We start from the raw sequence: 27780 nt of genomic DNA, 5'->3' as shown, positions 1-27780 counted from the left end.
ACAATTCATTGAGACTTCCTCTTTCAGAAGTTCTGTGCTGCTCAAGTTCCCTGCTGCTTCCATTCTCGGCTCCTAGCTAATAAGGTAAGTGTCTTGTGTAGTGATTTTTAAATTGTATCCAGGGCACACGAGATGCTGTAAACTTGCTGCGCAATCAGGGTTCAGATCCAAGAAGGTGTGAGTTTCTTTAAGAACAAGTGAGAGACTTGGGTGTGTTAGTAAGCCATGCGTTCTGTATCTGTAGGTCACACTGGATCCTCTGAGGCAGGAAGATGTGGGTTCAAATCACAGTTACTGAGATGTATGTGATACATTGTGGAACCGAGGGAGAGCAGAACCATTGTTAAAGATTCCCAATTTTGGTTTAAACTTTTATCCAAAGACCATCCACCCCTGACCATCAGTCCACTATTTCCAGGAAGAATTCTCTGAGGGGTGCCGACCAAACTTTATCTCACAATAGGCATCTATTATAAACATCATCTCCATGTTTGGGGCAAGTTAGCAGTCCAGTTTCCCACAATAACTGCAACCACACTTCAAAAAGTGTAGGGTTTTTTGAGTGAAGTAGTTTTGAGATAACGTGATGTTTAAAGACAAACTCTTTTGACAAGACGGGAGAGAAATCCTTAAATAATCCTCTCTCCGCATTGATTTATGGACTTTTGCCTCCAAACGTAAACTACGATCGCGCATTCGCATCGATAAGAGTCATATCCCCATTACCGATCGCCGAGATAACGAAAATAACTAAATCGTTCATGCAAATATTCTCTCCTGCTTCCCATGATCAAAGTTCCTCGGGGCAATCAGCACCTGTGGAACCTGCAGGCCAATGAAGTTAGAGAGTTGCACCGACACACTGACCCTCACTAGGGGACGGGTCCCACACACACTGACCCTCACTAGGGGACGGGTCCCACACACACTGACCCTCACTGGGGGACGGGTCCCACACACACCGACCCTCACTGGGGGACGGGTCCCACACACACTGACCCTTACTGGGGGACGCGTCCGACACACACCGACCCTCACTGGGGTACGGGTTCCACGTTCACTATTAAGTGAGCATCATAACCTGTCCTTTCTAAACCCTCACACATTCCATTGCCTGATTTCACTTTGATGCCAAGTGCTTCGTACCCTCCTGAGTTCAGCCAATGAAGCACCGACCCTGGCTTGATGAGATCTGACTCTCTCTGGGGGAGGGGGAGCTGAGTGAAGAAACGATTTAATAATGAGCAGCATACAGCCAGTGCTTCAAAAGAGTGCGACTCACAGAAATTTGTTTGAAGGATATTAAAGAGAAAACTTTGTCCATGAATCAACATGAATCGGGCTTCATTTTTAACGGAGGCGTCGTCTGGAACAGTCAGTGAAACGTGATACACTTCCGCCTCTGTTTCCCGTCTCACTGTCAGTGAGAACCAATATCTTAAGTGCTGCTTGTTCGGTTTACTACAATCTCCAAACCACTGATGTCCTAAACCAGCAATGAATGGAAATGTGATTTGAAGGAGAGGGGTTAGTATCGGGTGCAGCGTCGGTAACACTTTGGAGTAGGGGTGGAGGCTGGCAGCAGGTGAGAGTGGGCGTTACTGGGTGACTGTGTGAGGGTTAAATCGTCGGTCTTGGCTCGGGGGAGGGGCTGTCACACTAGAGTGCCGACACGCTGTTTTATGGAAGTTCTTACCGCTGGCCTCTGCTCAGAAGGGATCTGCTCGCAGATTTGGCCGGAATGTCCGATCATCAGGAATCAGATGCCGAAGATCTGTGGAACAGCCTGGAGAACTACAGAGCAAGACTGACCTCAGTGATCGAGCCCTGCAGGATCACCCCCTACCTCCGCCAGTGCAAGGTCCTCAATCACGATGATGAGGAGCAGATCTTCAATGACCCCAACCTCGTCATCCGAAGACGGAAAGTAGGTGAGTGCCCCGGGGGAATCCCTGGCCCCTGGGTCAGGTCATAGGTTCCGACCCCTCGAAAGATATGAGCATATAATGTAAGATTTAAACCATTTCCAGATCCAACAGAGGTTAGGCCACAGAGCGGTTTGTTGGTTCCTGATTTTTACTGTTTATAACTATGCAGGATGTAGAAAAGGATCTTGCTATTTGTGACAACTGGGAGGGCATGGCGAAGGGCATTTTCCTATCTCAGTCTGGGCAGTTCTGTCGGAGACACACAGACTGGAACAGTTCTGAACCTGACCTGGGTTCTCCGGAGCTCTGGGTTTCCTCTGCCTTGCTCTGTGTGTCTGTAGTTGGTTTTAGGACCAAGGAAGACACTCAAATTAATCACTGATTCAGATATGCCCCTTATCTAGCACATCCAACTGTTCAAAGGCAGGTACTAAAATGGACCTGTTGGCCCAGGAAGCTACCCGGGACACCTGCCTTCCTGTCCCGGCATCTTGTCAATTTCTGAAAGGCAGTTCATTTCAAAGGGGTCACCCCCCAAACTTTTGTCAGTCCTGCTCTGCCACACCAAGACCTATATCTTGGCCAAATCCATACTGCATCAATAACTTCTGTATGGAATTTCAAACTATTCCTTCTACATCTGATCACACCGACAAGTGTGTGTGAAAGTGTGCAAGAGGCAATGGGCCTCTTCACAAAGTGCGAATTCCCAACAAGCCCTAATCTCTTTGCAAGTTTTATTGATTAAAATATCTATTCCCTTTTATTTGCTGCAATACTATTTCCTACAATAATCCATGACTTGGTGCAGAGGTGAAGGAGGTGCTTTCAGGGACACATCAAAATGAGAACATAAAGTTTTCCTTGGCACTGTTTTGAAGAGCAGGCAAATTCTCCTGAACAACATCTATTCTTCAATTAAGCACTTCAACAAATAGCTTATACCTATTGGAATCTTCCTGTGCACAAATGAGCTGCTGGATGTTGAAAGGCCTAGATAAAGTGGATGTGGAGAGGATGTTTCCAGTAGTGGGAGAGTCTAGGACCAGAGGGCACAGCCTCAGAGTAGGAGGACATCCCTTTAGAACAGCGATGAGGAGGAATTTCTTTAGCCAGAGGGTGGTGAATATGTGGAATTCATTGCAGCAGATGGCTATGGAGGCCAAGTCGCTGGGTATATTTAAAGCGGAGGTTGATAGGTTCTTGATTAGCAAGGACGTCAAATGTTATGGGGAGAAGGCAGGAGAATGGGGTGAAGAGGAAAAAATAAATCAGCCATGATCGAATGGTGGAGCAGACTCGATGGGCCAAATGGCCTATTTCTGCTCCTATGTCTTATGGTCTTATGTCTTACATTGCAGCAGTGACTACATTTCAAGAATGTACTTCATTGATTGTTAAGTATTTTGGGACATCATGAAATTATGAAAGATGCTATAGAAATGCAAATAGACAGCGGTCCAGGACTGGTGTTTGAATCCCCACTCTGCTGATTTGGAATTGAAGCAACTGAACATTTGGAGACAAGCTGGGTGCAGAGTTGGTGCAGTAGTTCTGTGCCCATCAGGGACCTAGTGGGGACAAGATGCCTCAGTTAATCCCAATCTATCACAGCCTGCAGTAAAAATTCCAGAGGTGGAGTTTAGGGCCTGGGTAGTGCATGTGAGATGCTAACCATCTCCTTGTGTTTACAGGCATGCTGCTCGACATCCTCCAACGGACTGGTCGCAAAGGTTACATTGCTTTTCTGGAGAGCCTGGAGCTTTACTACCCCGACCTTTACAGGAAGATAACAGGACAGGATCCCTCTCGCACATTCTCAGTTATCCTCGGTAAAGAAAAAGTACCCTTTAACTTTGACCTCCTTCTGGTTTTGTGTCTAATTAGGACTGGATTCTTATCTTCCATCTGCACCAAAGTTGGGCTCGTCCAGAACTGTGTAGTCTGTTTCCTGATGCTCTTCACCCAGTGTCCCTGTGCTCCCTGACCTACCCTGGTTCCCAGTGCACTAACCTCTCCAATGCAAAATTTTCATCCAACATCAGGAAACTGCAGATGCTGAAAGTCTGAAATAACAACAGGAAATGCTCAGCTGGTCAGTTGGCATCTGTGGAGAGAGAGACGGTTAATGTTTCAGGTTGATGACCTTAGGTCAGAGCTACGGAAATATAGAAAACAGGCATGTTTTAAGTGGCAAAGAGAGGGGAGTAGGGAGAACAAGGGGGGTGTCTGTGATAAGGTGGAGACCAAGAGAGAGTGGATGACATAGATTGGTGTCAGCTGAGAGAGGGCATGGAGGCTTGTTAATGGAAGGGTTGTAAAGAGAGGGAGAGTAGAGAGAGAAACCAAAACAAACAATCAAACAATCTGTAGGAACTGTAAGAACTTGAATATAGCAGTTGCAGGAAATCTGAAATAAAGGAGAATGTCCAGCAGATCAGACAGCATCTGTGGAGAGAAAAACTCTGAGTTAAATTGCACACAAAGGGTGGTGCATATTTGGAACGACCTGCCAGAAATACTAGTTGAGGCAGGCACATTAGCAACATTTAAAAGCCATCTAGATAAGTACACGGACAGGAGAGGTTTAGAGGGCTGTGGGCCAAACGCAGGCAGATGGGACTAGCTCGCTGGGTAACACAGTCAGCATGGACAAGTTGGGCCAAAGAGCCTGTTTCCGTGCTGTGTGACTCTATGAATCTGTGACTAACTGTAGAAATAAAGCAAAAATCTACAGATGCTGGAAATCTGATACAAAAATAGCAAACACTCAACACTCAACAGGTCAGACAGCATCTATGGACAGAGAAACTGAGCCAGTATCTGAGGTTGACAAACAGCTTCCATTGTGAAAGGCTGTCAGTCCCGAAACATCAACCCTGATCCCCTCTCCACAGATGCTGCTCAACCCACTGCCCACCCCTGTAAGGTGTCATGCAGGCCAGATGCTGCACCCCATTATTTTATATTCACTGTTACTTTGCTCATGGTGATATTTTCCACCAGAAACAGTGTGCTGGTTTGACCACAGGAGGCATCATAAGGCTCTCCACTTTCGTGCTTCCCTCACCCATTGTCCGGGACCCTCTACAAGGGATGATCACTGAACCTCTGATGTGGTCAAGGTCAATTAACACTGTTCACACCTGGGAGCCTCCGATTGTTTGCATGATTCACCTTAAGTTGTTCTTTGGCATCAAGCACAGCTCTTAGAGCTAGGTCAGCCTGAGGCAATGCCATATAACCATTGCTGGACCTTTCTCTGTTCGTCTGGGTGGGTTGATTCACCAGGGAAGAGTGCAATTGGTCCAATGAGCCTAGGATCAGGATTGGGATTGGGATCAGCATCAGAATCAGAATCAGGATCAGGATCATTATTCCACTACTAACAACTGTTTGGTGTGACAAGACCCGCTGGAAAGTGTGTCTGTGTATCGGCTATGGCTTAGTGAGTAACACTCTTGTTTCTGAAGCCATGGTCATAAGCTCCACTCTAAGGACTTGAATGCAAACCTAGGCTGATGCTCCCAGATTCCTGGGGCACTATTTGAAATACTAGAGTGGTTTTCCTAGTGTTCTGTCCAAATTGTATCCCTGAACACCAATTAGTTCATTGTGTAATATGGGAGCTTGCTGTATGCAAATTGCATTTCCTGTAACAGTAACCATTATAAAATACACCATTAGCTGTGAAGTACTTTGAGTTGCACTGGTTCTTTGTGGGAAGGTGTTGGTTGAGAAGTAGTTTGAACGTAGATCTGATATGTCCCGTGGAGAAATGGACAACAACCCCCATTGTTTAGGTGCAGAAACAAGGAGAATGAAGATCGAGAACGGCTGCAGGGAGGAAGAAAGTTCATGTCTGATCGATTTTTCTCCCTGTTGTGGCCTCCGTCCATCCCTATGTCTCATCTGCTTCAATGATCCTTTCAATAAAGAGGTGGAAGAGGTGGTTAATGTTTGGGGTGGTTGTCCAAGTAGGAAGGCTGATGAAGGGCTCACTGTGTTTGCTTAGATGCTGGAGGAGAGTCGAGTTTGACCCAGCTGTTGATGGCGGAGGTGCAGAAGCAGCAGCAGGCGGTGATCCAGAGCAACAGACGGCTTCAAGAGCTGACTGCCGAGTTGAAGAATAAGGAGGACCACATCAAGCAGCTGCAGGTGAAGCTTAACGAGCTGCACAAGCACCAGGAGCGGTTCTGGAAGATGCGGGAGGAGCGCAACAATTACAGCGAGGACCTCAAGATCTGCAAGGAGGAGAACTACAAGTGGGCGAAGGACTTTGCAATGCAGAGTGAAGAAAAGAACAAGGCAATGATGAAGAACAGGGACCTGCAGCTGGAGGTGGGTCAAAGCTTGAATCCTATAAATCCCATCCCTTCCGGAGTCTCCATGGATTCTCCCTTTCATTATCCACGTGGTTTATGAACACTAAATTCCTCGCTCTACCTTGCATAAAAAGATTCAGACCCACAATCACAACTTTGCAGTAAATAGCAAAAAGTTTTGATTGATTCTGAATCATCTCCCCATCTCTGGGAATGCCTCACATATGGACACCATTCAAATCTTGAAAAAAATCATCTCGGCTTCGGGAAATTTGTTTATGTGTTTTCTAGTTTTGTACACTCATTAGTTTCCTGCACTCATTGTGCAGTATCATAGTGGATCAAAACGCTTCCACTCACTCTCATTACGTAGAACCCAGGTGGACCAAACCCTTACTTGTTTGTCCCTGTATATAGAATCCCACTTGACCCACCCCTTTTCCACTTACTCCCATTGTACAGGTTCTCAATGATCCTAAACCCCTTCCCATCCTCGTGACCAAAGCATTTCCCATCAGAGGGTTGCAATTCACTGGCACAGCCTCTAATTTCTGACAGTGATGGGTGAATTGTATGTGCTAACTGCTGAAGCATTGTAAACATTGCTCCAGATTGAGAAACTGAAGCACAGTCTAATGCTCGCGGAGGACGGCTACAAGGTGGAAAGGACTCACACCATGAAACTCAAACATGCCATGGAGCAGCGACCAAAGCAGGAGCTTATCTGGGAGCTCCAGCGAGAAAATGACTTGCTCAAGGCAAAGATCCAGGAGCTGACTTCTCCGATGCAGGTAATCACCACCTGGGATCAACAAGGGATTTTCTTTTCATTACTTTTCTTCCATAGAGTTCTGTTTCACGTGCTGGGCTACACTAGGGTTAGGGTAACACAGTGTTGATTTGAGGAGATCTTTAGCCAGTGCCTACAGCAGAGAAGCTGCTCTATTGCTGCAATAGAGCCACACGAACCTTCTATCACAGTCAGTCTGGCCATGCGTTCACATCCCCAACACCGTTTCCCAAAGCTCACATTCTGTTCTGAGACAGAGAAGAAGATTCAAGGATGGTCTCAAAGCTTCCTTGAAGAAATGCAACATCCCCACTGACTCCTGGGAATCCCTGGCCCATGACCAAGAAGGAGAATTTGGGAAAAGTCTGAGAACTTTGAACCCATGCATTGGCTTTGGTGGTTGGGTGTGACTGACTCTGGAGTGCAGGTGGGACCTTGCCCCAGCTTGTACAGTGCATTCCCAGGCATCGGTCTCAAGTTTGCCTCAGTGCGAGGATCAGGCCACGTCATTTGTGAAACTTGACAGATGAGAGACTTCACCTGGGCTTGCGGTGCCCTTTCCAAGTCAATTCCGACTTGGTATCAGCATCCAAGTGGGATATTCCGCAAGTCTTCCTGGGCCAGGGAAGGAAAACAACACAAGGGCTTGGGCTCGGGTTTGGATTTATACCGGAGTGGACCTCGACTCTGCCATGGGATCTGCCGGACAAGAGCCACCACTTCCTTCAGCCCCACGGCCACCTTGTGATGCTCACACTGATCTCGTGAGAACTCAAAGTAGTGTAGAAGCTGGGGAGATATCAATGAATCCAGTTTAATGCAGCAAAGAATGACACATGCTGGAAATCCAGAATAAAAACAGAATCACTCAGCAGGTCAGGCAGTAATCTTTTCTCTTCGTTTCTTTAATCGCTGGTGTTTAAAGTGAAGGCTCCACCGATCAGTCATTCTCCCTGCTTCCTCCACCTCACTCCTCTCTGCACCTACTCACACGCCCATATTCTCACTTTTCCGGTTCTGATGAAGAGTCCTTGACCTGAACTATTGACTCTGTTTCTCTCCCACGAATGCTGGCTGATCTTCTGCATGCTTCCAGAATGCTCTGTCTTTGTTACTAGAAGTTCCACTCGGACACAGTGACTACACAGCAAGCCCTGCCTCATGCTCCAACCTGGAACTGGCATTGAAGGTTGTCAGTAGTTTGTAATCAGTGAGAGTCCGTAGTTTTACGATCTTGGTTGTTTTATGATCTGAGTTATTGGTATTGGTTTATTGTTGTCACTTGTACCGAGGTACAGTGAAAAACTTGTCTTGCATACCAATCGTACAGGTCAATTCATTACACAGTGCAGTTTATTTGAGTTGGTACAGAGTGCATTGCAGGTAAAAACAATAACAATAGAGTAAATTGTCACAGCTACAGAGAAAGTGCAGTGCAATAAGGTGCAGGGTCACAAGGTAGATCGTGAGGTCATAGTCCATCTCATCGTATAAAGGAACCGTTCAATAGTCTTATCACAGTGGGGTAGAAGCTGTCCTTAAGTCTGGTGGTATGTGCCCTCAGGCTCCTGTATCTTCTACTTGATGGAAGAGGAGAGAAGAGAGAATGACCCGGGTGGGTGGGGTCTTTGATTATGCCGGCTGCTTCACCAAGGAATGAGAGGTAAAGACAGAGTCCATGGAGGGGAGGCTGGTGTCCGTGACACACTGGGCTGTGTCCACAACTCTCTGCAGTTTCTTGCAGTCCTGGGCAGAGCAGTTGCCGTACCAAGCCACGATGCATCCAGATAGGATGCTTTCTATGGTGCATTGGTAAAAGTTGGTGGGAGTCAAAGGGGACAAACCGAATTTCTTTAGCCTCCTGAGGAAGTAGAGGCACTGGTGAGCTTTCTTGGCCATGGCATCTAAGTGATTTGACCAGGACAGGCTGTTGGTGATGTTCTACCAAGAATTGTCTGTCTGTGCAGGGTCTGTCCCAGGAGTTTCACTTAAATAGGTTTCAGTGTGCTCCAGTCTAATTGATATTTAACATATATGACAGATAACATACATACAACACACCTAAATTAACCAAAGGTAATCTGCAGCCGTCATCAAGAAATCTAATCTGCTTTTATTTGATTGTACAACAAATTAAAGGTTGACAATATCGATAAAAATAAGATATACATCCGAATTCTGGAAGATGATCGGAGGACAGCACTGGAGGAACATCAGGAGCTTGTCAACAGCATCTACAGTTTACGTAAAGAGCTTCGGGATGTGGAAGAGTTACGAGATAAGGTAGGATTTAATCCCTCCTGCTCCTCAGACTCAGAAACTGGGCATGACTGACAAGGGTGGTCTTTAATTGCCTTCACCTAGCTATTCCAAGAATGTGGTGGTGGGTCTCGTCCCTGGGTGGAGTACAACTGAGTGGCCCCTTCCAGAGGGAGTTAAGGGGGTTGTTGGGGCCTGGTATTGAAGTCACACACAGGCCTGGATTAGGTAAGAGTGGCAGATAAACCTTCTGCAGTACTGCACTGGGAGTACCAGCCCAGATCTCGGGTGCTGGAATGTGGCTTGGATGCCCAACCCTCAGAGGCCCCGGGCACAGCTGATACTCCCACCCCACGTACAAATTAATGCAGCCATTTGGCAGAGTTCAAAGCACTGAAGGCTCTGGAAATAGAAAGTTAATTTTTCATCTATAGAAGTCTTCACTCAGACCCTACTGCAAAAGTAGTAATGAATCAGAAAGGATCCGATGCAGAAGCTCAGTGGATTGATTTGGCATTTAGTGTTGAGCACAAACCTTTATGTCAGGGTAGGGGGAGGTGACGGAGGAGGGTGGTTCCTGCTTCAACCATGGACCGGAGTTGAACAGATATGGGCTGAGTGTTCATGTGTGTGCAGACAACACCCTTTCGCACCTCCCTCTCCCCTTTACACAGCCAGATTCTCAGATTGAATGTCTGGTGTCCAGCTTTGATGCCCACATCCCAGTTAAAATCAGAAAACCGAAGCCACCATCATCAGTCTCTGCCACAAACCCTCGACACTTTCCACTACGTCCATTCCCCTGTGGTTGGACCAGACCTTTTGCAACTGGTAACCCTGAGCTGATCTTCCAATCCCACGTCCTCTCTTATACCAACCCCAACCCTTGCTGAGACCCTCATTCCTGACTTTGTCACCACAGCTCTCCTATTCCATCTGCAGTCTTGAGTTCATTCAAAACCACGTTGACCATATCAACCCAAATGCCATTGGCTTGTTAGATGTTGTGCTCATTGACCAACAATACCTCCCAGCCCAAAAGAGCCAGCAATTGCATCCTTCACCTGTCTCACCTTCACCACACATTTCCTCCAACTCTGACTTGTTGTATTTGACTGTTTCATTTGGCTGTGCAATATTTGCTTGGCCCTAGAGCCCTCCATCTCCCTCCTTTCTTTTTAAACCACATTAAAGTTCCTTACATTGAGCAAGCTTCTGGTTGCTCTCCCTGATGTCCATTGCATGACGGTGCCACAGTGAAAAGGTTTAAGATATTTTCTCCATACTGAACTCTCTATGGAAACACAAGTTGTGTGGGAGGGTGGCAATGAGCCACAGTGCCTTTGGATTGGAAGGGGAAATGGTTTGTTCCCCCGGTAATGGGCTGGGGAGGTATACAGGTGAATCATTCTCCCCCTTAATAACTGGAGTCAGGGCAAAGAGTGAGCTTGGGAATGAAGCCCTATGTGGTGGAATAGCCTGGTGACACCAGTGTGTTGTGGATCCCAGAACTATGATGTGGGTTGCCCCCACATTTCAGGAGTTTAAGAGCACCCCCCTTGGTGCTGGCTCAGTTGGGACAGGGACTGCGTTCCTGGCTGCAGAACCATGGTAGATTCAGTTGTTCTTCCTAATTCCAACTCTTGTCTTGCTCTCTGGTTCCTTGTGAAGTACCTGGAAGAGAAGGAGGTTTTTGAGCTAAGGTGCACGACACTTCAGAAGGACTCCCAGATGTATAAGGATCGTATTGAGGCAATCCTGCTGCAAATGCAAGAGGTGGCGACAGAGAGAGACCAGGTAACTGGAAAAGAAACTCTCTCCTTTAAATCATAACCTTCTCTATGTGCAGCCTGGCATGCTGCCTGCGGTTCCTGTCAGGCTTATTGTTTCCAGGAAGATATCCCACAAACCACAGCAGGTCTGACACACTCTGACAGCTCCCCTCTGCCAAAGGCCCTTGAACTATTATTTTAATTCTCCCATAGAGACATTTAGAAACCATTGAAATAGATTTAAATATATTTTTTAAAAATTAGAATTTTTTTTTATAAAGTGAGTCATTTTAAAACATTAAACGTATTAACAAATAATTTTAAAACTTTAAAATTAAGTGAAATAACTTAAATATTTAGCTGCATCCATCTGTGTCCAGAAGGCTGGCAACCTATTTCAACTGAAGGGATAACACGCACAAAATGCTGGAGGTATTCGGCAGGTCAGGCAGCATCCATGGAGGGAAATAAACAGTCAACGTTTCGGGTTGAGACCCTTCATCAGGACATTTCAGTCTTGATCCAAAATGTCGACTGTTTATTTCCCTCCGTAGAAGCTGCCTGACCTGCTGAGTTCCTCCATCATTCTGTGTGTGTTGCCCCAGGTTCCAGCATCTGCAGAATCTCTTGTGTGTCAGCTGAAGGGGTTTGCTGTTTGTCTATCAATCCTCCCTGGCGTAAAGCTGAGGGGCCAGACAGCAGTCAGTGCTCTGTCACAGCAGAACGGAGGGTGAGATGTGCAGACAGCTTGCCTTCAGCATGTTTCAGTCTCCCATGTTTCAACACACAAATGGAAGTTGAAGATGTACTGGATATGGAACAGTGGAAAGCTGGCCATTCCCTATGGAATCTTCAGCTGGAGATAAGTACAATCTGATCCAGCAATCTCACTTGGTGTTAAGTGGGCAGGGTCAAGGTGGGGAGATCACCACTCTGTGCTCCCCCGTGTTAAGGCTTTCCAGAGGCACACTAATGCTGAGAGACTAATCAGTCAACATCAGGACAGAGCCTGACTGCCACAAGACAGAGTGGCTGGAGCTTTAATCGGTACCTCACGCTTGGGTCTCACTCAGTACCTATGTCTGTGTCTCCCTGTGTCTGCTATCCCACCACAGGCACTGAAGTCGAGGGAGGAGATCCACAAGCTGCACTCACAGACCCTGCAGCAGAAGGACGAGTACCGGAAGCTGATCCGAGAGCAGGGCGAAAGGTGCGACGAGCTGCAGATTGAACTGTTCCGGCAAGAGGAGCAACTCCTAAACCTGCAGGCCAAACTCAAGAGGGTCAAACAACCGCCAGACAGTTCGGTAACATTCAGCTTTCTTATGGTGTTGGGGTAGGGTCCGTGACATTGGGGTTTGGTCTGAGACAGCTGGGCTTTGGTTCAGTGTTGGACTTCAGTCTGCAATGTTGGAATTTGCTCCATGGTAGGGTTTTGTTCCCTGATGGTATTGGGGTTCAGTCTGAGATCTTGGGGTTTGGTTTGGTGCACATTGTTGTTGGGGTTCGGCACATGAAGGTGGGGCTTGGTTTGTAATGGTGTTGGGTTTAGTTTGTTGTAATGTGGGGTTTAGTTCAGGATGCAAGGTAATCACTCCATAATCTTGGGGTTAGGATGATGATATTAAGGTTTAACTGTTGTTTGGTTTGAAAACACATTAAATGATTTATAGCTTACAAAGTCATTCTTGTGCTTTTTCAGACTTCAGACTTTGATGAGACCAGCTCCAGAGCTTCTCAGGATGTGAGTCACTCTGCTTCCACATGGTAACCCGGTATAATGTTGCTGTCCTGTCACCTCCCACCTCCCACCTCCCCTCACCCCCTAAGGTGCTGACTGTCGCTGATTGACATTACTTACAAGTACATACTGCCCCAACGTGCCATTGCTTTACCTGTGAATACTGACTGTATGTTTCAGCATGATAGTCAAGTGTTGGGGGAATCACCGCCTGTCCAAATCTGGATCTGATCTGCAACCAAGACCAAACATACATGGAACATAGAACATTACAGCATGGTACTGGCCCTTCGGCCCACAACGTTGTGCCAACATTTTATCCTGCTCTAATGTCTATCTAACCCTTCCCTCCCACAGAACCCTCCACTTCTCGATCATTCATGTGGTTATCTAAGAGTCTATTAAGTATCCCTAATGTATCTGCCTCCACAACCTCTGCCAGCTGTGGGTTCCACACACCCACCACTCCCTGTGTAAAAAACTTACCTGCGGCACGCCCCTTATACCTTCCTCCAATCACCTTAAAATTATGCCCCCTCGTGTTAGCCGTCGTCGCCCTGGGAAAAAGTCTCTGACTGTGCACTCAATCTATGATGTACACACTCATGCATCAACATTCACATGTACTGACAGAACCATACATCATAGTCATAGGCACACAGATATGTTTGCAAGTGTCATGTTTGGGTGTGTACGTGCACACATCTATATGCACTCACACACTTGTTCATGCACCTTCTTGCCCCTCCCATCACCCAATGTGAGACGTTAATTCAGCACAGAGCTGATAGAACATGTACTTTAGTACAAGGTGCGCCACATATTTAATACACCTGTCCATTATTGGGCTGTTCTCTCTGTCAGGTGTGTGATTATGCTGATTGACATGGATTCATCTCTCCCGCTCTTTTAACAGATCACTGTTACAGGAATCCAGGATACAGATCAAGGTTCTGCTGAATGTGAGTCACTTCAGTAATCCTTCATTTTTAAATTCAAAATAATGCAGCAATGTCAGCTCTGTTAAAGACCTCTCCCCTCCAAGACCCACCACAGAGACGTGGGCCCATAATGTGAGTTGACACTCTTAGTGCAATGTTGTCAGTGCTGTTGTTCTTTAGGTTATGGTGTTAATCTAAAGCCCTAGCAGCCTTCTGAGTGGATGAAAGTGATCCCAAGGGCAGTATTTGGAAGGAGAGCAGAGAATTTCCTCTGATATCTGAGTTAAGATTTATACCTGAACCAGCATGATAAGAAGGCAGATTAACGTTCTTGTCAAATGCTGTTTGTGGCTTCCTGCTGTGTTTAGATTGACTGCTGCATTCAACAGTGGGAGCTTGCTGTTGGGCTCACTCAGGACAGGAGGTGCAGTGGGAAAATTACTGCATTACTTATCCAAAAGCCTGGACTACCGGTCCAGAGGCACTCCAATCCCACCACAGCAGCTGGGGAATTTTAATTGATCTGGAATTTTAAAAACCCTGTGGCGGTCATGGTGATTGTGCAAACATTGGATTGTCATAAAACCAGACGTGCTTCACTAATGTGTTTCGGGGGAGGAAACTTACCGTTCCTGGTTAATATAACTTGACCCACAGTGACGTGTTACGCTGCTCTCTGACCTGAACTGGACAGGCACCCAGCTGAGTTCGTGCCGGTCATTTCCACAGTCCACACAGAGAGTCATTCAGAAAGTCCTCCAGCAGGCTTCGGGATGTCCGGAGACTGTGTAAAGCAATTTCATTCTGCTGATGGAATTGTTTTCTGAGCTCTGACCTGTCGACTGATGGGTGCTGGGTTCAGGTCTTCTGCCAATGTCCCGTGTGAGGCTCCTCCATAACGTCTGGGAGCAATGCAGCAAATCCGGAGGGGAGGGTGGACTCTGTCAGCAGGGCCTCTGTGGCTCATTATCCAAACACCCTCTCCCCTCCTCCTCCCTCCCTTGCTTCTCCTCCCACACGGAGGCTCTGAAAGTGTGGACCCCCATTCCCCGTCCCACCCACCTCTCCCCATCCCCCCAACACCACCTCCCCCAACCTCCCACACCCCCCACCATAGCCCCCACTCACCACCACCCCACCCCTCCCTCCTCACCACCTCACCCCTTCCCCTCACCCCACCCCTCCCACTCCCCACTCCCCCTACCCCACACCACCACCCCCACCCCACTCACCACCGTCCCTCTCCCCACTCACCACCCCCCCTCCCCACTCACCACCACCCCTGCGCCCCTCACCACCACTCCACAAGCCACGATAAGATGCCAGGAACCCCAGCCCAGCTCAATTGCTGCAAGGGCCACAGAGGTAGGACCTGGAAAGAGGAGGAAAGCTGATGTTTCCTGGTTGTGTCATCTGAAATCCAGTCCGTTCTTTTCAGGGAGTTGGACTCAGAGCACAGAGAACCTGAAGAACCCTGGATCAGAGCAGTCCTTGGCATTGGCCAAACACATCGACATAAAAACAGTAAGTTGCCCTGCGGTGAAAGACCCTCGCCATCACCTGGTTCCCATCCATGACGTTATCCGTCCTTGTCATATAGACTCAAGAACTTGTAGTACCTGGCAATATAAATCCATTGGTTCTTTAGTTAAAGCATAGTATGGTTTAGCACACAGTGTCCACTAGGGCAGTGCCCATGGAGTGTGCACTGTGCTGAGTAAGGGACTTCAGTGAAGCAAGGGCAAAGGTACAGCTTTATGTTGAAGAAAATCATTGTGGTATTTAAAGATTTCACTTACGTTGGCTCAGTGAGTTAATCTAATGGTGAGTGATAAGGCCCTGGAGAGTTATAGAAAAGAAAGACCTACAGATACAGGTACAGAGAGTCCTGAAAGTGTAGCCACAAGGAGATGGGATGGTGAAGAAACTGTTAGGCACGCTTGCCTTCATCGGTCAGGGCAGAGAGCGCAGGGGTTGGGGCGTCATGTTACAACAGTACAAGTCATTGGTGAGACTACATTTGCAGTATTGTGTGCAGCTTTGGTCGGCCAGCCATAGGAAGGATATCATTAAGCTGGAAAGGGTGCAAAAAAATTCATGGGGGTGTTGCCGAGACTGGAGGGCTTGAGTTATAAGGAGGGGCTGGATAGGCTGGGACTGTTTTCCCTGGAGCGTAGGAGGCTGAGGGGCAAGAGATATAAAATCATGAGGGGCAGAGATAAGGTGAATGGCCACAGTCTTTTTCCCAGGACAGGGGAGTCTAAAACTAGAGGGTATAGTTTAATGTGAGAGGGGAGAGGTTTAAGAGAGACTTGAGAGGCAAGTTTTTCACATGGGTATGTGGAATGAATTGCCAGAGGAAGCTCTAGAGTCGGGTAAATTACAACAATTAAAAGACATTTAGTAAGGTACATGGATGGGAAGGATTTAGGGGGATATGGGCCAAATGCAGGCAAATGGGACTCACTGAGGTAGACAACTTAGTTGGCATGACAAGTTGGACTGAAGGGCCTGTTTCTGTGCTGTATGACTCTATGACTATAATCTAGCTGGTGTAACCGTAGTTATTTCCCTCCATTTAAAAGGGTTCACTCTAATTTATAATTCACTGTAAGTTTAAGGGCCTATGTTAATTTTATTTATTTAATTAGCATTAAGTTAGCAACCGACTATTAATACTGCTTAATTATAATACTGTCTGGTTATTAATCTAGTTTCAAGATACCAGATTTCACTAAACATATGCATCAGCAAGGGGTAAAGTTGCCTGGATACTTTGGTCCAATGAGCAGACACTCCCCTTGGATTAAGTACAGCAGAATTGGTTCATCAGTAGGGTTTGACTGCAGGTGAGGCAAATACAGGAATCCAGAGGGAGTGGAGTAGCCTCAGTCTTTGCATGTGTCAAACAGGGACAGCTTGCAGCTTGTGTAGGTGGGAGCAGGGACTGCTGAGCACTGAACACCAGAGTGTGTCAGGAAGGGACAGGGCAAATAAAGAGAGTGCACTTCCAATTAAAGTCAGAGCAGGGAAAGAGAGTAAAATGACAAAACTCAAGTTTCTTCATCTGAATGCACACAGCATTAATAATGAGAGACAAACTGTGACGCAAATAGAAATAAATAGATATGATCTTGTAGGCCATTATGGAGATGTGGGAGTATAGTGACCAAGGTTTGGGATTACCTGTTCCAGGGAATGTGACCTTTAGAAGAGATTGGCAGAATGGGAAAGGGGTGAGTGGCCCTGATAATGAAGGACAGGATGAAGGGAACACCGATCTTAGCTCAGAAAGTCACAGTTCAGGTGCACCTGAGAAACCTCAAGAGGTAGAAAATGTTGGTGGGAGTTGTCTGTAGAACCCAGGCAGAGGTGGTAATGTAAGGTAGAGTGTCAGTCAGGAAACTAAAGCTACATGTAACATGGGGCAACTTTAATGTACATGTAGACTGAGTAAACCAAATGAGCAGAAATAGTGTGGAGGATGAATTTGTGGAGTGCATAAGAGATAATTTTCTAGGTCAGTACATTGAGGAATCCACTAGGGAACAGGATCTTTTAGATCTAGTATTGTGTGATAAGAAAGGGTTAGTTAATAATCTTGTAGTTAAGAGATCTCACTTTTAAATTTAAACAAGGCAAACTACAAGGATATGAGGCAGATGTTGGGTTTGGTAGACAGGGAAAGGAGGTATGACAGTAGGGAAGGAATAACCAGCACTTAGGGAATTAAAACACAGTTTACAATAAACATATAACTCTTTACGGCATGAAAACCCAACAGAAAAGGTGGTCCAAGTGAGCTAATGATAGTAGTGGAAGAAAAGGTTTAAATTGTTACTAAAACAAACAGTATACCTGAGAAAGGGGGAAATTACAGAACTCAGCAAAGGAGAGTCAAGAAGCTGACAACGAATGGGGAAGTAGAAATCAGAGAAACATAAATAGGTTATGAACGTTTCCATAGATATGTAAAAAGGAAAAGATAGTAAAAGTTAATATGGGGCCCATTTCTCACAGAGATAGGAGAAATTATAATGGGGAAAAAGGAAATGGCAGAGGCAATAGACAAATATTTTGTATCTTTCTTCATGGAAAAAGACATAAAAAGCCTCCTGGAAAAGCTGTGGAGAAGAGTCGGTCTGAAGGAAAATAACATTAGTAACAAATAGTATTAGAGAAAGCCAGTGAATCCCCAGAGCTCAATGATCCGCATCCCAAGGCTTTAAAAGAGATAGCTATGGAGACAGGTGGTCATGTTCCAAAATTCTATAGATTCTAGAACAGTTTCCACAGATTGGAAGGTGGTAAATCTAACTTGAAGTGTTAGAATCTTTCATTAAGGAACTGATAAAAGGATACTTAAAAAATAATAGGATTGGGCAGGGCCATGTGGACTTATGAAGGGAAAATCATGTTTGACAAATCTGTTGGTGACCTGAGGTTGGAACCAGCAGAACAGGTGAAAGAGAACTAGTGAATGTTGAGTATTTGGTCTTGCAGAAGGCCTTGATAAGATGCTACACAAGAGATTATTAAGCAAAGTGAGGGCACATGGTGTGGGGGTGATATACTGGCATGGAGTGGGGTTGGTTAATGAACAGAGAAGGAATAAATGGGTCACTTTTTGGTTGGGTGGCTACAATTAGAGAGGTGCTCAGTAGCTGGAGTTATGGTACAGATCAGCCATGACCTGATGGAATGGTAGAATCGCTTCAGAGGATGAATGACCTCCCTCGGGGAGGTAGAAGACCTCTTCCTATTCTTGGGTAACAGGCCAGCATGGACTTGGTGGGCTAAAGGGCCTGGTTTCTTGCTGTATGATTCTATGGTCCTCCATGAAAATGAGAAGAGGATGGAACATTCACCTCTTCGAGCTTGTTCTGCTGGTCATTCAGTTTTTGCCGATCTGTATCTTAATTCCATTCACCCACATTGGGTCTATAAACTTTGGCCAGCAAAAATCTATTTATCTCAGATTTAAAGTTGTGAATTGAGCTGGTATCTACTGTTTTTAGTTGGAGAGAGTTTGGTATTGGTATTGGTTTCTTATTGTCACTTGTACTGAGGTACAGTGAAAAGCTTGTCTTGCATATCGATCGTACAGGTCAATTCATTACACAGTGAAGTTACATTGAGTTAGTACAGAGTGCATTGATTTAGTACAGGTAAAAATAATAACAGTACAGAGTAAAGTGTCACAGCTACAAAGTGCAGTGCAATAAGGTGCAAGGTCACAACAAGGTAGATCATAAAGTCATAGTCCATCATTCTATAAGGGAACCGTTCAATAGTCTTATCACAGTGGGATAGAAGCTGTCCTTAAGTCTGGTGGTACGTGCTCTCAGGTTCAATTGAGAAAGGGCTTTTGAGCTTCAATTTGGACAGTGATTTTAAGTTGTCTTGGTTCCTAGTTCCATCTCACCCATCTTCCGCAGAAGGAGTTTCTAACTACTCTTTTCAATTCCTTTCAAAGTCCTATCACCCCCTAACCATCTAAATTCTTGGCCTGGGGTATGTAATCTCTCATTATAATTTTTCCCTTGAGTCCTGGTATTGGTTTATTATTGCCACATGTACTGAGATACAGTGAAAAGCCTTTGTTTTGCATGCCATCCAGATAGATCATGCCATATATGGTTACACTGAGGTGGTAAAAAGTAAACAATGCAGAATATAGTGTTGCAGTTACAGAGAAGGTGCAGTGCGGGTAGACAAATAAAGTGCAAGGGCCACGACAAAGTAGATTGGGAGATAGGGGTTCAAGAGTTCATCTTTTAAGATATGAGAGGTCCATTTGAGAGTCTGATAACAGTGGGATGGAAGCTGTCCCTGAGTCAGGTGGTATGTGCTCTCAAGCTTTTGTATCTTCTGCCTGACAGGAGAGGGGAGAAGAGAGAATGACTGGGGTGGGAGGGGTCCTTGATTGTGTTGGCTGCTTTCCCGAGGCAGCTGGAAATGTGGAAGGAGTCGGTGGAGGGGAGGCTGATTTACACGATGGACTGGGCTGCGTTCACAACTCTCTGCAATTGCTTGATAGCATTCTGCTGAACCTGCAGTGTCTCCCTTCCAAGGCCAGTGGAGTGAGGATGTAGGGCTGAGGTCACTGCATGGATTGGACGCTAGAGTGTGGCGGGAGCAGCAAGTGGTCAGGCTGTATGACTGAAGTCTCCTGTTGCCTCTCTCACAGCCGCTAACTACTGAAGACCAACTGAAGGTGAAGTCGAGCAGGTTGAGAATGAAGAAAAGCTTTGAAGACTACAGAAGGTTTTTAACTAACCCTTGCCACAATTTTCCATAACTTCTGAAACTTGTTAGAATCTTATATGTCTGTTCCACCCTTCTCCTGACTCTCTCCATCTGCAATTGCCCATCTCTTATACTGAAACAAAATGTCTTCTATGTTACTTCCACCAATTTATCCCGATATCTGTCAGTCTGCCAATCCATCCCGCCGCCTGTCTCTGGCTCACCGCCTGTACATCTATCCCACTGTCTATCTGTTTCTACATCTTTGCCATCTACTGTCCCTTCACTTCTCCCACTGCCCATCTATTCTCTCCTGTTGTCTAGTTGTTCTGCGACCTATCACTGTGTTTCGGCTTGCGTCTGCCTTTCAAAAAAATTAGCCCAGAAACTCATTGACACCATTTCTCCCGTTTTAAAAATGTAATTAGAAATTTCTCTCACATTGTTTCAAAATGCTCAGGGAAAGATCAAAAATTTGTTAGTGTCACTTTCAAAACACTGTTAGTGGGCTCTGTCGTGTAATGCCTCTCTGTTTCAGAAAGGTTGGGGTTTAGGGGTCAGGTTTCCCCTGCTTGTCACACATTTCCTCACAGGGGTGAACTCAGGAAGTAGTCCTTGAGAAATCACACCATAATACAATCAGCAATCGGGAGTGTTGCCAAGGAAAAGTGCATGATCCAGTGATGGGATGTGTCAAGGAAAAGTGCATGATCCAGTGATGGGAGGGCTGGCGGGTGAACTTGCACAGACTTCTGAAGAACATTGTTTGCAGGAGACAGCCCCCTTGTGGAAGGAAGTTGCCAGGGAGGTGTCTATAAAGGCATAGAAAGAAGAAAAAGTGTTAAAGTTCAAAATTTATCACACTAAAAAGCCTACTCCTATTCATGATTAACATGGACTCGTATAGAAATGTCTGCAAAATTGGCTAATGCCGCATTAATTTGTCTTCTGGTTCTTTAGGAATTGTGAACATGTATTTCTGGGTCAATGTCGGGGGCATTTCTTCTTCTGATATTTGATTGTAGAGAAGTTCAAGGGATATATACACATCTCCTTCACCACCCACCTGCTTATTCCTATGTCTCACCTTTTGTTTGTCTCTATCTCAGAGGAATAATATAATTGTAGTTGAATTACTGGTTTATAAATCCACAGGCAGGGCTGAAGGTCGAAGGCAAAAGTTCAAGTTCCTCCACAGCAATTGGGAAATTTAAATTCAGATAATTAAACAAACTGGAATTACAAAGCAAGGTAAAAATAATGGTAAAAAAGAAGCTACTGGAGGAACTCAGTGGGTCAAGCAGCATCCGTGGAGGTAAAAGGGATGGTTTACATTCCAGGCATCCTGATACAGGGTCTCGATCTGAAACATCAACCATCTGTTTGCATCTGCATCTGCAGTCTCTTGTGTCTCTAAAGATAATGGTAACTGTGAAATGAGTAGGTGTGGACAATGCCTGATTTGTTCATGAATGCCCATGAGGAAAGGAACTCTGCATTCCTTGCCTGATTTGACACTTATTTGGCTCCAGACCCATATAAGTCACTGATTGTAAAATGCCCTCTGAAATGGCCACTCGCTTACACCAACATATTGTGGCCATCACTGGTAATGTAAAAGCAAAATGCTGCAGCTGCTGTAATTCTGAAATGTAAAGAGTAAATGCTGGAAATACTCAGCAGAACAGTCAGAGTTAATGTTTCAACTCGATGACCTTTCATCGGCTTTTTCTGGTTTAAGGACCTTCACTGCTCTGCACCATCAGAGGAATGAGTATTAACTATGGCACAGTGGTTTGCTTGCCAATGATACGCACATCCCATTGGAGAACCAATACTCTATTTGTTCCTCTCCCTGTTACAGTCACTGATAGTGACTGCCCTGTCACTGTCTGTTGGGGGAGGAGGCAGCCAAGGCTTTTAAACCCACATTGAAAGGAGTCCTCACCAAATCCTGAATCTTCTTTTTCTCTCCTATAAACAAACTGAACAGGAAGCGGGCAATCCGACTGAACAAACAGGTGAACGACAGGGTGAGAGGAAACATGACGGCGAGTGAGACCACAGACTCCGACTACTCCGAAGGAGAAGGAGAAGGGAAGAATGAGGTTGGGAGATGATCCACCCACCTCACGGGACTCAAACTCTTGGATTCACACTCTGTTCCACGCCAACGCCATCCTGGAGACAGCACATCTGTGGTTTACTGATGTTAGTCACGGCTCACTGACGCACATACTCTGCCTTCTGATTGAGTCAGAAGGTTGTGGGTTAGAGTCTGAATCCACTAAGCTGAGTGCAGAGTCCTGGCTGACCCCCAGCCCTGCTGCGGGGATTCTGTCTTTCTGATGAGTTGCTGGTAAAGCCCATCTGCTCTTTCAGGTTGGTAAATAATCCCACAGCCACCATTTGATGTCCTGGTCAATATTTATCCTGCAGTAGATATTTCTGAGATAAGTAATCTGGTTAGTATTTAGTTGTTCTTGTGGGCTCCTACAGAGCACCAACAATCAGGCTCTTTTTTACTGAGGCGGTGAGATTATGGTTTCTGATAAATACTTTGTTAATGTTATTATCAGGATAGCAGTGGAAAGAATTCCATTTCAACCTCTCCACACTAATCCTCTGTACCATAACCTCTCTGTATCTCCTTGTGTCTCTTCATCTGTCTTCATTCTGCTTTCCAGCATCTGCTTCTGTCTCTCAGTCCCTCATTTTCCCTGGCTCTCCTTTTTCTCCAACTTTCCCTCCTCTTCCTTCTGGCTCGCAGTCTTTCTGCCCCATCTCTTTGCTCTCTCTCCATTTGGCTCCCTCTTGTTTTCTGTCTCTCTCCACCTCCACCCATCTGTCCATTTATCATAGTGGCAGCATCCAATTGATCCAAGCTTGCATGAAACAACACAAAGTCCCTTTTTATTGTGAGGTGGTCCAACAGGTATAAGCTGTGTCAGTAGCCATCGTTTTTCATTACGTTATTGAGTGGCCTTGCACACAATATCTGGTGCTGTTCCAAATAAAATTGCATACTCAGTGTCAGTATTCACAAGGGTCCAATTAACTAGAGGTTATCACATCTCTTTCTTGCCCTTTATTTGAAATACAATATAAACTAAAAGTTCAAAAAGCAGGTTAGCAACAAAACTATAAAACCAGTAAGTGTGGACTATCCTGGTCTGTTAAACATAGTCACCTAACACAGTTTATCTTGCCTTTCCCTTTTCGTGTATTTAACCTGTCTGGTGGCTTTCTCACTGGTTGAGAATGACAAGCTCAGGTTGTGCTGTAGCATCACCAGCAGATGGTAGTGTCTCATCATGAGGCGTCTCTTCCTTTCTCTGTGAACTGGAGAAGGAGGTGAGGAAACTCCTACTCCTAACTCCTTTGTTCATTTGTTTGTATAAGGCTGGTTGTTGGTACAGTTGTCCTGTCTTGGAAAGAGACCCTGATGGAGACAAGCATCCATTTGCTTTTCTAATGCATCTCAGGAGGCAGCTATTCATCTGATTTGTGAACAGATTCATTGTTAAGAGATGACATGAATTTTCCATAGTAGTTGATCAGTCTAGCCTTTGGTGTCAAGTTGACTAGACTAGGTGTATCCAACATTGCTTGGACATAGTCCTCAAATGGGTGGAGTCTTTCAGCATCTACCTTATAGCCAAGATAGCCTATTCCTGAGGCAACAAAGACACATCTGTACTCCTGTTTCTTTTAATCATTAATCTTCTAGATTCTCCATATGTTCCTGTTCTGTCTTTCTGACACCAAGAAATCATCCAGGGAGCCCGTGACACCTACAGACTATCAACCTGGATCAATCTATCCACTCTCCTCTGGAAAAAAAGCACTGAATCTGTCCCAGATAGGTCTGTTTATTGGAATAGTCCAATATGAGTATTTATCATTAAGCTTTGTCCAACTTGAATTGTTGCTGAGCATGTGACGTGTCAGGGGTTATGAAGATCTGTCCTCCTAGCTGAGCAAATGGATTATCAGCCGGAGGGAAGAAGAATCTGACTGTAAAACTAAAATACTGCAGATGTTAGAAATCTGAAACAAAAACAGAAAATACTGGATGAAAAAAAACAAGATGCTGGAGGAACTCAGCAGGCCAGGCAGCATCCGTGGAGAAAAGCAGATGGTGAATGTTTTGGGTCAGGACCCTTCTTCATGACTGAAGACTGGAAAAGGGGAAGGCCAATATATGGGGGGGGGGGTGGGGAACAGGGCAGTGATAAGTGGACAAAAGAGGGAGGCGGGGTGGGCAAAGGGTGGTGATTGGTAGATGCAGGTAAGAGATAGTGATAGGCAGGTGCAGGGGAGGGGACAGCAGATCCACTGGGGGATGGGTCAAAGGTATGGAGGCATGTACCCCATGGGGGGAGGGGAGGAGAGGAAAAGGAAAGAGAGGAACAGTTAATGTTTTGGGTAGAGGACTTCTGAAGTTCTGATGAGCATTTTCTGCTTTTGCTTTGGGTTTCTGCCTGGCTTTGCACATCCCATTTTGTCATCTCCACAGATCGTAATGGTGCCATCCTAAAGAATGGAACAGCCCCAGAAAACTCACCTGGTTCAGCGACACCTTCTTCCTGTGGTGTCTCAACCTGGTCCCCACCCTCTCCCTTCGCACTGAGAGGTATGGTTTGTGCTCTGGCAAAGGGAAGGTTTGGATTCTCCTTCGGCTGAGTCTCAGCTTCCAAACCCTGAATGCTGTCAAATTCATCAAGAAACAATTTGGCACACTTGTCAGTTCAGCTGATCCAGTTTCTTTGTACTCTTGATCAGTCCCCAGATGAGTTTTTTTTTTAATAACTGTTCTGCCCAGTCAGATTGGATCCTGAGCCTGAAATAATTAGAAAAGGACAATCGCTTCACTTTCACCACTTCTCATGGCACCTCAGACTCCCAACCTCCTTGGTCCTTTCCCCAGGGTCAGTACAAAGGATGACAGATAACTCCTTGAGCTTCACTGTACCAACTGGTCACTGCCACGCAAATTCCTGTTGACATGTTCACTGACACTGCAGCAGCAGCATCAAGTTCCAGTGGCATTCACTTTCCTTGCACTGATGTATGGAAGGGTTTAGTAATCTTTTGATTTAACATGAATAGTCCACATGACCCATCCATGTTGTCACCTACTAGTTCATGTGTATGATAACCTTTACCATCTTTCCAATAGGCTTCACATTGCTTGTGTGTTTGAGTCAGCCATGTCTTGCTTTGTTTTCCACCAACAGTTGATGGATGTCCCTTGACAGCACAGTTGTGGTAAACAGATATGTTGTGTTTGCACTCATTGACTTGATGTGTGTTGGCACAATAACATCTCCCCTTCAGGTGGTTCCCTTTCCCCAGAGATGCAGTAGAGCTGGACCTCAACTCACTACCATTTCGGGACTTCACTGGGTGACATTGCAAATCCTGTTCCTACCAGATCACAGTCTCTGCTGCCCGGGCAATATCGGATATCTGCTTGAAATTCAGTTTCTTCCCACAGAGCTACTTCCTGGCAGTACACAGATCCTGGATTCCACAAACCATGCAATCCCGTAACACTTGCTGGAAACTGCAGCATCCTCGAAGTGTTCAGCAGTGTGTCTCAAGTCTACAACAAAGGCTGCAGGTTTTATCTGGAAGCTGATTAACTAGTAACGTTGAACAATGTGATTGGGTGATGCACTTCATGCTGTTCAACTTCCTTAACCAACTCTAAATATCTTTCCCCATGGTTTGGCTGGAGCCAGCAACTTACAGTATCAACTGGGAGCAAAATGGACATCTTCCCTTTGGATGTCACTTGCAATGAAAAAGTGTTCCATTCTTAATATTTATTCATTTCATTTCTTGATCGTGTTATTGAAGGAATCCGAAGTACCATTTGGGACCATCTTGATGCATTGCAAAAGGCACTGATGCTTACTTTGGCCAATGGATATTGTTTCAGGCTGAAAGCTTCACTTGTCCTCTGCAACCCCTTGACTCAGGCAACCAGACTAGGGAAGAAAATCATCCAAAATCTCACAAAAGGTAAACAAAATTTATTCCTGAAGGAAACGCCCTGCTTAGGCAATTGTCACGATGGCACCATTCAATTGATGCAGCACACATAGAACTGATTCACCATGAGGCAGTGTGTGTGAGCTATGTGAATAACCCTTCACATGCCAGATATAATTGCCTGCCTGGTGTCAGTTCAACAAATATACACAGGGTCCTAATGACTATTTTCCCTCTTTTTCCCGTTGATCTCATCTCTTCACCTGCCAATAAATCTCTTTCCCTCTGTTATCCTTTATCCCAGTGATGAGGAGTCTAATTTATTTTTGGTGGTAGTTATCCTTCATTCAACTACTGATGCCACTGGAAATATCTTGGCAACAGGAGGCAGTGGGCAGCAGATGGCAGTGTTGTCAAGGGAATCCTATCCGGGGGCTGGATGCCAAAGGGTGAATAATCCAGTAGTTGAAGGCAATGAAGAAGTGGTGTGTGCAGATTGGCTGCCAGTACTTGTGGGAGAACATCTGAGAGGATAAACTGCTGGAAAAGGCAGATCAGTGGAAAGAGAAACAGAGTGAACCTTTAGAAAGTTAACTTGGTTTTTCACTTTCCATGGATGCTGCCTGACCTGCTGAACATTTCCAACATTTTCTGTTTTATGTCAGCATTCCAGCATCTGCAGTTTTTTTTGCTTTTGGAAAATTCAAAGGTATTGGAGTACATGGTGAAAGGCTTTCTTACATAAGTGTGTGCTTGTGCTTCTCTCCCACCTCCCTCCCTCCCTCCCTCCCTCCCTCCCTCCCTCTCTCTCCTTCCCTCCCTCTCTCTCACATTACTCCAAACCTACAAACTTTTGCATTTCCCTGTTCCCGAAATCTTTCAGGCCACAGGCTCCAGCTTAAAATGAGCAATGACAGCTCCCATCAAATCTTTAACAGCAGAACATCCCAGTGCCCTACATAGGAGTGTAGGTGACTGCTGAGCCACATTAGGAGATATCAGGGTAGTTGACCAAAACCTTGGAGATAGCAGTTGGCTTTAAGGAGTGGCTTGTATGTGGACAGAGAGAGGGAGAGTGCTGAAGAGCTTTAGGGAGGGAATACTTGAGCTTAAGGTCTTGGCAGCTGAAAGCATTTGTGACCTGATTAAAAGCAGGATTGATCAAGGCTGGATCTGATGAATGCAGAAAGCTTGGAGGGTTATAATACTGGGGTATTCCTTGCAGAAATGGGGAGGGGTGAGGGTGATTTGAAAACAAGGTTGTAAACTTTTAAATTGATGCATTGTTTAAGTGGGAGACATTAGGTAACGAGATAAGTGGGCAGGGTTTGGTGTGAGGTGGAACACAGGCAGCACGCAGAGTTTACAGGGAGCTGGTTGCATGCATTATCATTACATTGAAGTTGGATGCTTGTCTCCGTGGATGTTGAGGGGCTGATGTGCTGGGCTCCCTGGACATTTTCAACCTCGGAAAGGGCCTACCCTCACTCCCATTCCCCCACCCTGCCCTTCACTACCAGAGAGCTATTCCTACACACCCATTGTTGCAGCTGTTGAGACGGAGGGTCAGCAACATCCCTCACGAAGCCCTGCAGTCAGACAAAATGCAGCTACATAGCTAGTGTTATTGTGCCTCAAGATTTGCTGCTTTGCACAACGGTGTTCTCCTTTCTACTTAACTCAGAGATCATCTCCAACTCACTGGCATTCCGGTAACTTTCATAAATTACCAAAGGCTTGGGAAGCATTACATCAGAGGAACTTGAGAATCTCAG

The 27780-nt window shown here is 45.7% G+C and overlaps 1 protein-coding gene across 3 annotated transcripts; it reads left to right on the top strand.

Moving 5' to 3' along the window:
* Positions 1-24189, top strand: card9 (caspase recruitment domain family, member 9). 3 transcript variants are annotated; one of them, XM_052037096.1, is made up of 13 exons: positions 1-84; positions 1714-1931; positions 3623-3760; positions 5944-6269; positions 6865-7044; positions 9183-9326; positions 10974-11099; positions 12190-12381; positions 12777-12818; positions 13732-13777; positions 15195-15280; positions 19947-20023; positions 21999-24189. In XM_052037096.1, the coding sequence occupies exons 2-13, from the start codon at positions 1742-1744 to the stop codon at positions 22123-22125; spliced, it is 1674 nt and encodes a 557-aa protein (XP_051893056.1). In that variant the 5' UTR covers positions 1-84; positions 1714-1741; the 3' UTR covers positions 22126-24189. The 3 variants fall into 3 exon arrangements, with proteins under 3 accessions (XP_051893056.1, XP_051893059.1, XP_051893058.1); XM_052037099.1 differs by having other exon boundaries at positions 41-84; positions 1731-1931; XM_052037098.1 differs by having other exon boundaries at positions 46-84; positions 1717-1931.
* The last annotated feature ends 3591 nt before the right edge of the window (positions 24190-27780 follow it).

The sequence above is a fragment of the Pristis pectinata genome, chromosome 23, assembly GCF_009764475.1.
Source record: "Pristis pectinata isolate sPriPec2 chromosome 23, sPriPec2.1.pri, whole genome shotgun sequence".
NCBI lineage: Eukaryota > Metazoa > Chordata > Chondrichthyes > Rhinopristiformes > Pristidae > Pristis > Pristis pectinata.
Note: the sequence above shows the minus strand (reverse complement) of the source record. Positions and strands in the feature narration are given on the sequence as shown.